The sequence below is a fragment of the Populus alba genome, chromosome 2 (assembly GCF_005239225.2).
Source record: "Populus alba chromosome 2, ASM523922v2, whole genome shotgun sequence".
NCBI classification, from domain to species: domain Eukaryota; kingdom Viridiplantae; phylum Streptophyta; class Magnoliopsida; order Malpighiales; family Salicaceae; genus Populus; species Populus alba.
Window position 1 is genome coordinate 9,853,710 of NC_133285.1, and position 10,839 is coordinate 9,864,548.

General features: G+C 30.7%; 1 protein-coding gene across 1 annotated transcript; it reads right to left on the reverse strand.

The window, feature by feature from the left end:
* Nucleotides 1-667: 667 nt before the first annotated feature.
* LOC118063513 (ras-related protein RABA3) lies at nt 668-2,351 on the reverse strand. The gene is made up of 2 exons (XM_035077571.2): nt 1,855-2,351; nt 668-1,333 (listed from the first exon to the last, which is right to left on the reverse strand). The coding sequence occupies exons 1-2, from the start codon at nt 2,091-2,093 to the stop codon at nt 880-882; spliced, it is 693 nt and encodes a 230-aa protein (XP_034933462.1). The 5' UTR covers nt 2,094-2,351; the 3' UTR covers nt 668-879.
* Nucleotides 2,352-10,839: the final 8,488 nt, after the last annotated feature.

Consider the following 10,839-nt stretch of genomic DNA (forward strand, 5'->3'; position numbering starts at 1 on the left):
ATCAAAAAATAAAATTGAAAGTCAATAGAACTTTTATAAAAGGGCAAAGAATATAAATAAAAAATAAAAAATATAAGGATTAAATAAAATAAAATATATGAAAAATTAAAATCAAATGATAAAATTGAAAAGAATATAAAAAGAACTAAAAATAAAAATTAAAAATCAAAAGAATAAAAATTATAGTTAAAATGCTAAAAAAAAAAAATAACTAACTAGAGAGAAAAAGACTTACCGGTGATAAACCACTTCACCTTTATATATATATATATATATATGTTGCCATGTCATTTAACTGTATTTTTACAAATGAAAAAACAAAAACACACCCCTCTTAGTGAGTTTTAAAAAATCTCGTCTAGAGGGTAATTATATTATTTTATTGTGCTAAAAAATAAAAAAATAATAATTATACCCCTAGTTAAATTTTTAATGACTAATTGATCATGTAAAAAAGATCAAAACACCCCAACACCAAATATATAGTGTTTTTTAGAAAAGGAAAAATTGTCTCTGCTGGCAGAAAGTATATTGATCATGTAAAATACCCCCCAACAGCGAATTGTGTATGCTGGCAGTGAATCACTCTTTAACTTCAGCTTATTTTCTTCTTCTTTTTACAACCAATCCAGAATTATAACTAATGAAGGAAAAGAAATACCATCCATCCAAATCAATACAAAAAAAAAAAAAAGTAAAATGCAATGGTTATACAAGACAAGTACAGTACTGTTCAAATCTTGGCAAGTTAAGAAAAAGGAAAACCTTGCCACCCTTACCATGGCACCGATCACCACTTTCCAGAGACAACCACAGAATTATGTAAGAGCATGGAGGAGTAAAGTCATACAGCACAAAATTCACTAGAAAATGATCAAATCAACATGAGCAAGCAGATGATTTCTTCATCTCGCTTATCTCCAAATCAGTCCCTGATATACCATCAATCTTAGAACCTTTAAGCGTGATGGCATCAGCAACATTAGAATTTCCATTGCCACAGTCCAATGCCTTCTTACAAACCGTGTCATAAATTTCTTCCAGCAACCTTAAAAATGCACTGTCCACATTGTCACCACTGAAGGCTGATGTCTCGGAAAAGAATAAGCCCTGATCCTCCGCAAATTCCACCGCGTCTTCTGCCGGAACTGCCCTGAGGTCCACGAGATCAACCTTGTTCCCAATAAGCATGATCACAATTGAGTTGTCTGCATGGGCTCGGAGCTCCTCGACCCACCTAGCCACATGATCAAATGTCGGTCTCTTGGTGATGTCGTAGAGTAACATGGCCCCCAATGCCCCTCTATAATATGCACTCGTCACTGCTCGGTACCTGCAGATTTTTGTTTTCCAATATCAGAATTTGAACTTTATATATCAGAATTTGACTGCAGGTTCGGAATATGTTTTAATAGCAGCTTCAGTATTTCATTGCTATTCACGAGCCAATATGCAATGGGCCCAACTATTGCCTTCAAGGCACACATTTCCCCAAATATTGTACTCTTTTTGATAATTCTAATACGAACATTCCATCAAAAAAATTATAAAATAAGGGGAAGATTTCTAAAAAAAACAATAAAACAAAAGGAAGATAATCTCTTCGTTTGTCACAACGAAACAAATTATAAACATCAATTAGAAGAAGAATTAGTATCTTCTGCTAAGCGGGCGCCAGTAGCTAGTCTTTCTTCTTCTTCTTCTTCTTCTTCTTTATCATGAGCCATAAGTTATAGTCTTGAAACAATTAGATGTATATATCAGGCGACCAAGAAGGGTCAAGCAAAAAGATGTATGTTTGATGTGCATATGAAGAGAGAGAAAAGAAAGAACAGAGAGATAGGAGGCCCCAACCTTTCTTGGCCAGCAGTATCCCAGATCTGAGCCTTGATGACCTTGCCTTTAATGGTGACGGTCCTAGTCTGGAACTCAACACCAATGGTAGACTTTGAATCAAAGCAGAACTCATTCTTGGTAAACCTGGAAAGAATCTGAGTCTTGCCTACGGCAGAGTCACCGATCACCACCACCTTGAACACATAATCTATTCTCTCTGCAGTCTCTTGATGGTTCTGATCACCATCAGTATCCATCTCTTGGTTCGTTATTTACCGCTACTAAAACACAGTTGGGGCAAAAATAAACGGTATTATGTTCTGATTTGGTTTCTCAGCTGTATGCCAAATATCGGAGGGACTCTTTTGAAACTTTGTGATTGGTCTTGGGACTCGAGTCCTGGTGGTAAGTGAAGGACGAGAAAGTGGATAGACAAGAGTCACAAGACAAGACTGTGTTTTCAAAGGTTCGAAATCCTTCACTAAACAGCGAAAAAGGAGTTGTGAAATATGATCCGGACGGGTGGCATGGATAACCATTATGGTTTAAAGTGATTTTTATTTAATAATATATTAAAATAACTTTTGTTTTCATAAATTTGTATCTAAAATAAGAAGAACGAAAAAGCATAGAATCATGGGTTTTTGGAAGGAACAACTCGGCTGTGTGAGCCTTTAAGCTCAGGCCCTTATGCTTGGATTTTTTCTCTCTCTCATTTAAAGGACTATACAACTTGTCAGCTACCCTTTTTTATTTTTCTTAAAAAGTACACAGAGATGACATGTCGTCTTCAAGTCTAAATTTCAGCCACCACTGTGGTGGCTAGAAAATTAGGCCTATATATTTTTAAACTTAACAAACCTATTTTTCAATCTTTTTAAAGCTAAAATTTCATTCTAAAACATGTAAAAATCAATTTAGCAACCTAATAAATCTAAAAAACAACTCAAATCACAGAATCAAGCTGAATAAATTTTCTCATCCTTGACTTAGATGTATTTTTTTTAGACAATATCGAGGCTCTAAAAAAAGCCACTATAAGACTCCCTTCACCAAATAAAATTCATTGACACTAATTTTTATAATTTTGGTGGTTGACATAGCTGTAAACGATGTTTTTTCCTCTCTAAACTGAAATTTGACATTACTCTCTCTTCTACTATAAAAAATAATTGAAAATTAAGGGAAATAAAATTTAGTATTAAAATTATATTTTAAAAAACTAAAAAGATTGATCATCTATGAATCAAAAAAATAAAGAACTAAAATAAATTATTTGTTTGAAATTTGAAGCTACCATCTATATTGCCGGATATTTTCACTCTGGTTTTTCTAACTTTCCATCCAATCCTTTCTTCTAAAAAATTACAATTTGGTGCAAGGTTGAGCTAAAGAAAAGCTCAATTGCAAAGAAAAAATCAAATACAAATCGATTTTTTTTTAAAAAATTAATTATTCCAATCCTCGGTGAGTTATTTGAGAATAAACAGTAAATATACTACAGTTTTTTGGCGACACAGCTTAGTGTTCGTTAATTAATAATTTAATAGGTACCGTGCATTATTAATTCACATTGCATGATAGAGAAAATTAATTAGATAGTGTTGACAGTGGCATTATTAATGGGATTGTGAGCTTACTCGTACATCTCTAGTTTCCCGGAACAATCTCGGGATCGAGCTTCAGCCTTTGTTTCTTTTAATTTGAAGCGCTCTAAAAAATGCATGCATATCGCCATTGAGAGATGGACTTCAGACCACCATTCGATGCTGTAATTTAATACGTCAAAGTAGAGATAAGTAAAAAAATTAAAAAATTGATTAAACTGAAAAAATAAAATAAAAATTAACAAAAAAATTAAATTATAAAAAAACTAATTAGAATATTTAGAAAAATATATGGTTCAATTTGATTTTAATTTCAGTTTTGTAATGCTAAAATTGATAAACTCCAACCAAATCAAATTAACTGGTTGAGATTAAAACAAAAAATACTATAAATAAAAAAGAATACTTTCTATTCTAGCCTAGAGGCTCTCACCCTGGCCTTATATATTCCTTTACGTTTAATAACAAGTAAAAAAAAAAACTCTATCCTTTAACCTTTTGCGTAGCCTCCATGGCATAATTGTATTCTTCCCAACACTTTTTTCTATGTGAAATGGCTGGAATGCACCTATAGCCCCATTTCTTTTCACTTCTATCACCATTATCTTTCTTGGCAAATCTTGCAAGAATCAAACACACAAAATAAATCCCTCTACTTTTTTCGTATCATTCTCCGAACTTAAAAGGATGGTGGTCATTATATTACCTATTTTTTTTAGATAGATAAAAAGATTGATTCCACAACTTGATATATCTAAGTGAATTAGATTTTTTCTTGTGATCGTTGTTGTTGATGCTGCTATTTCTCTTGTTTCTTTTGTTATTATTTTATGATTATTATTCTTGATGATTATTATCATTTTCTTTTTGGATATGAAACTCTAATTGCTTGTTCAATGGATGTGGATTCGAGGCACTTATTTTACTTGAATTTGACTTTTCATTCATCGTACACAATAATTGTGTATAGGTTTTTTTCAATTTTTGATATAAAAATTTAAATTAAACTTAAATCGGTCAGTTGAAATTGGTTTTGATTTGATTTTAGTTTATTTATTTATTTTTAATAAAATTTTAATTTTATTATTTTTATAAAAAAAAAATCAAATCGAATAAAAAATAATCACCTCTACATTAAAGTTTTCAAAACTTATGCCTATTCCTCTTTGTTTGTTTTTTTTTTGTTTTAAATTAGTTTTTTTTTCAGATATTTTAATATACCAATATTAAAAATAAATTTTAAAAAAATTAAAAATATATATTATTTTAATTTAATTTTAAATTAAAAATATTTTTAAAAAATTATTACCCTAGTGTGTGTGTGTATATATATATATATATATCACCACGACCAGCATGGCTCCCCTGGTTCATGAAAAAGGCAGCTCCAAGTTTTATTACAGTGCCCATAAATGCACGGGAAACTTCTAATAAAGTTTGCTTTATCCCAGCAACTTCAGTCTTTGAGTAGAAAAGGACTCCCAACTTTATTTGCACCGACAAAATTCTTGGGTGCAGTGACGTCCCCAAGAATGAGGTTCGGGATGTCAAATCGAAACCATCTTCAAAGTGAAATGAACAACTCACTGAATCCTCGAAACACAAAAAAGAAAAGAACATGATGTTCCTCTTTTTGAGAATCAACACGGCGTTCCTTTTAAAAGGTAAAAAAAACTACACGTTTGGTTTTTAATGATGAATTTAACTAACCCGACATCATTATGCTATAAAAAGCAAACAGTTAATCATGAACAATAATATTTAAGATTTGAAAAGGCCACGAACACTGCTCTCTGATCCTGGCTTTGCGCGTAAACAACGAGAGCACAATTTCAGATCGCCTTGCGTTGTCGGAACTTGGAACAGATTTCAATGGGCCAAGGGATCTCTGACGGGAGATTTGAAGGCACGATCTGACGGTCGTGGATGGGCCAGATTTTTGTATGCTTTATGGCAGAAAAGATGAAATATATGGACCCATGAAATATTTTCCTGAGGCCCGATGGCTGAAAAGATGTTGGTGGCTCGCTGCTGATACTGGTTCATGATGCCCTATGTTCTGGGCGCGCCGTGTTTCTCGTCAAAATAAACCTGCAGGGCAAGATCAGAGCGATGAAGCCCACCAAAAGTGGTAACATTAACCATTAATAAAAATATTAAAAAATTTGAGGTGGAAACACAATTCATATGCATAGTGAATCACCTCAAATCTTTTTCTTTTAATTCATGTTCTTTTTCTTTTTTTGATTGGATTCTTTTTTTAATTGTACCCTTTTTTATTGAGTTTTTTTTTTAATTTTTCATTTAACAATTATAATTTAATTTTGTAAAATTTAAACGCAATGTTTGGATTACAAGCAATGAAACACCTCAAAATTTTATTTTTGTTACCATTAAAATGCTCTACCTGGTTATTATTGGGTAATGGGGATTGCTACTTTTAGAGATCACTAACATTGTCGTATTTGTGGATTAAATCAGCTGCTAGACCCAAAAGTATACAAGCAATTATGAGAGGGTGTGGCTCAACCGGTCAGGTCTTGAATTTGCTTTTAGAGATCGCTAATTTGAGTGAGACAAACTTTAGAGTTATTGAAGATTTGCATAGTTGTTAACTTCAAGGTCTTAAGAGATTAGTCGAAGAACGTGTAAGTTGATCCGAACATTTATGATTAAAAAATATATATATATACAGGCAATAAAAAAATATGAGCAATTAGATATCTCAAATTTGAGCATCTTAATAATTTTTCCCCTTCAGGTCAGATATACAAAAACAGCAAGTTAGACTTGTGTGTCTTCATTTAGTCTCAACTTGTGTTATGCTACGTGCTCCATCAAATTTTTCTTGAATGAGAAAAAAATAAATTATATAGAGATTGATCTGATATAACTTGATTGATTTTGAAGGTTTAAAAATAATCCGAACAACTCGTAAAAACATAGTTTGACTCATAAAAAAATTTCAAAGATGATATTTTTTTTAAATGTTAAGATAATAAAATATTAGATTAACTTGGATCAACCTGAGTTAACATGTCAAATTCATGACATGGATTGTGAAACTATAATAACCTTATAGAAAACAAATCAAAACAAATTATGAAGTTTAATTCTCAATCAATTAAATGTTGAAGGATAAAAATTGAAAAAATAATAATTAATATAAGACCCAAAAAAGCAAACCAAGTTGACCTGTCAAACCATCAATATGGGTTATAAGACTAAAATAACTTCATAAAAAGCAAATCGAAATAGATTACGAAGTTTAATTCTTAATCAGACCAATATTAAAGGATGAGATTACAAAAAGAACATGAAAAATGATCTAAGTCAACTTGTCAAACCCATGAGACGAAAATAACCTCATCAAAAAGAAGAAAAAAATGATATGATTTAACTTTTCAAATTTGTAACTCTAGTCATGAGACTGAAATAACCTCATAAAGAACATATCAAAATCAATTATGAAGTTCAATCCCCAATTGACCTTCTTAAACTCAATGTTAAATGATGAAATTTGTAAAAGTTTTAATTTAAAAAATAACAAAATAAATAAGTTAAGTCAATTCGGGTTAACCTATTAAGCACTATTTCTAAGTCATGAAGCCAGGATAACCTAATAAAAAGTAAATCTAAACAAATTATAAAGCCTAATTCCAAATGAAACACAATATTAACTGATGAAATTAAAAGAAAAAAGTCAATTAAAAAAAAAACTGAGTCAATTGAGTTAACTTGTTAAACTCACGATCTAGGTTATGAGAGGGGGACAACCCAATAAAACAAAAATTCAATGTTTGTGACCCGGGTCATAAGATGAAAATAACTTTTTAGAAATAAATAAATAAAAACAACTCAATTTAACTAGAATTAAAATGCCAAAACTTGCTTCCCTGATTACGAAATTAAGATATCTTCATAGAAAACAAATTAATATAGATTATGTAGCTCAATTCTCAACCGATCTAATATTGAAAGATAAAATTAAAAAAAAAAACTCAATAAAAAAACACAAAAATAAACCCAAGTTAGCTCAAGTCAACATGTTAAGCACTATTCCCGAGTTATAAGGCTGAAACAAATTACTAGAAAGCAAATAAAACAAATCATGAAATATAATTTTCAATTAATCTAATGTTAAATGATGAAATTAAAAAAAAATTAAAAAAATTGAGTCAATCAGGTTAGTCCATTAAATTTATTATCAATGTAATAAAAATAAAATAACTCAACAAAAAAATAAATATAATATTAAATAATAAAATTTTAAAAATATGATAGAAAAAATAGGTCTTCTACAAATAAGTTAAAAGTGGATTCCAGCCGTTAAAACTACACGTTTTTTGTGTGTTGTATAATAATAACAATTACCCGCGTCTGCTTAGTGGGAACTTCTTTAAAAAAATCGAACGCGTAAAACGAAGGTTGATTTGAAAGATGATTCCGGAGAAAACGACAGTGATTTTACGAGATAGCTTCGTTCGTGGACACGTGGCAATAAAGACTTCTGGTACATAAATCCCCAATAGCTCCAGTATAATTGCATTGCATGCCGAGATATTTATTTCAACTTGTGACGTGCTGCTAATAACGTGAGCCACGCAGTTTGCAGCAAGGCAAGCGTTTTTACGTGGATATTTTTTATTTAAAGTGTTTTTTTTATTTTAAAATAATATTATTTTATTTTATAAATTTATTTTTGCTATTAAGATGTTAAAATAATTTAAAAATATAAAAAAATTAATTTAAAATAAAAAAAAATTCAAAACTCTATGAAAAGCAGTGCAACGACCATCACGGATGTTGCTAGATATTGATCTCTAGCCAATTTGCATATCAAACTCAGACTAAGTTTTTTTTTAATTATTAATCTAAAAAATAATAATAATAAATTATCACAATAAACATAAACTAATTAAAAAATACCCTAATTCTTGAAACGAATAGAAAAGAAAAAAGCATTGACAATGTCAAGCATGTAAAAATTAAAAATTAGAAAACCTAAAGAGCATTGATAAAAAGAAGAAGAAAGAAATAGAATAACCAAAAATAAAAATGTTTAAGTTGTGTTTCCTATCTCTATATATAGTATTTTTATTTTCACCTCTGATTTTATTATTTATTAAGAAGATGCAAGAAGAATCATGAAGACATGTTTATCAAATATATATAAAGTTTTCAAAATAGAAAACAAGAGCTTTATTTGAGTTAAATTGAAAATAATAAAATAAATAATCATAAAAAAAGTTTTACATCTACCTTTTAGACCTAGGGTTTTCTTTTGGGGCCCACGACTTTCCTCCTGTTTAGCAAGACTTTTCAAGAAGATCATCCATTACTGCCAAGTGCGACCTCGTCCAATATTCCCAGCTGTAACGTGCGTGCATTCCTCAAGAGAAAAGACTTGGTTCTTTCTTTGTAATTGAATTGGTCAATGCACTTGTGGAATTCAAGGGGGCACCTTTCCGGTGTCCAAGAGCTTTTAGGATGCCCATGTTGACCCCATCAATTCTCAGTTTTTTTTTTTTTAATTACTCGACGAAGTTATAAAAAATTGACATTGTATCTAGGCTTTCATGGTTGCGTCTGAGTTGGTGAGACATGTAAAATATGGTTTTTTTTTTTTTATTATTAAAACAAGACCTTCTCCAATGTTTAAATTAATAAATATAAAAGGAATAAAATGAGAGAATGAGTAGTAAAGAAAACAATGTTGTGTTTGGAACAATAAAATAATATAGTCAAGTGAACTTTTCTTAGCTTTTGACTTAGTGACTTATGATATTTAAATATACCTTACTTCTCGAAAAGAGAGAAATGATGAGGATTAACTGATTTTTCTAAAAAATTGAGTTATTGATTGATATATCTTGCTTATCATTAGGAGAGTTGATGCAAAATTAGACTTCAAGATAACTATTGTTTAAGAAGTTGGCATGAGATAATTTGAGAGATGTAATTATTGACAAAAAAAAAATAGTTATTGTAGGTTAAGAGTGTTAGTATAGGAGTCAGCATTATTGATAGCTATTGGTTAAAAGATTGGCCTAAGATAGTTTGAGAAAGCTTTTATTAACGAGAGAGAGTGGTCATTGCAGGTTAGAAGCGTTAACGTAGGAGTCAGAATTATGGATAGTCATTGGCTAAGAATGTAGCCTAAGATAATTTGAGAGAGGGTGTTATTGGTGAGAAAGGGTGGTTAATACAAGCTATGTGCAAGTTTTAGTTAGGTTGACATTTTATATTTTTCTCCTTCTCTTCTCCACCTTTGGTTGGGTTTAGAATAAAGGTCGATTAGGCCAAGACTAAGCAACCAATCTCGTCCTTCTCATTCATCCTTTTTTGCCCATGATTTGGCTAGCTAGGGTTGGTTGGGCTTGCATGGAGATGGTTTGGTTGGGCCAACCCCTTTTCTCCTCCTCCCGGCCTCGGTTGGATCTTTGGTTTTGGTTTTGGTTTGGGTCAACCCCTTTTCTCCTCCTCCCGGCCTCGGTTAAATCTTTGGTTTTGGTTTTGGTTTTGGTTTGGGTCAACCCCTTCTCTTCTCTTTTTCTTTTTTTCTTCTTCCCTGGTCTAAGCCTCAGTTCGACCATTAACAAGCAGCCTTAGTTGAGCTTCAAAAGGGCTCAACTCAGCAATTCTAGATCTTTTTTTTATCATCATCGTCATCATTATTATTTAATGTAAAAATTACTTTTGTAATTGAGATTATTTTAAATGCATAGTATTATTGTCAAGTGTAACTTTTACTAGCCAGCAATCTCCCTTTCACTTACTAGTTCAAGGGTACAACAACTTAATTAAGAGCTTGTTGGTAGTGTGGTTTCAGTTGCTTTTCAAATAATTTTTCATGTTAAAATACATTTCAATGATATTTTTTATATTTTTTAAAAATTATTTTTAATATCAGTATATCAAAATGATTTAAAAACATTAAAAACATATTAATTTAAAATTAATAAAAAAATTAAAAAAATTTATTTTTTTAAATACTTTTAAAAATATAGAAACAAACAACCCCACGCCAGATGAATTGATGTTTATATTTTCCTTCTTCCCAGGAAGAGTGTCGGGATTAAAACTAACTATACTAAGAGAGTGTTTGTTTTTTGCTGGAATTGTTGTGGTTGCGGTTGGAAAAAAGTTATTTTTGAAAAAAGTGCTTTTTCTGTGGTTTGTGTATATAATTTGAGTGTTTGGTTAAAGTTGTGGTTTGACTTTATTGTGGTTAAAAAGATGTTTGGTTAAATTGTGGTTGCGGTTGCTTTTGGAACTAAAATGACTAAAAAGGACATAAATAAAATAAGTTTTTTTGTTAAGAGGAAATAAAATATTGTTTGCACATAAATACCGGCTAAATAATCAAAGTTTGTTTTGTTATTACAATTACATA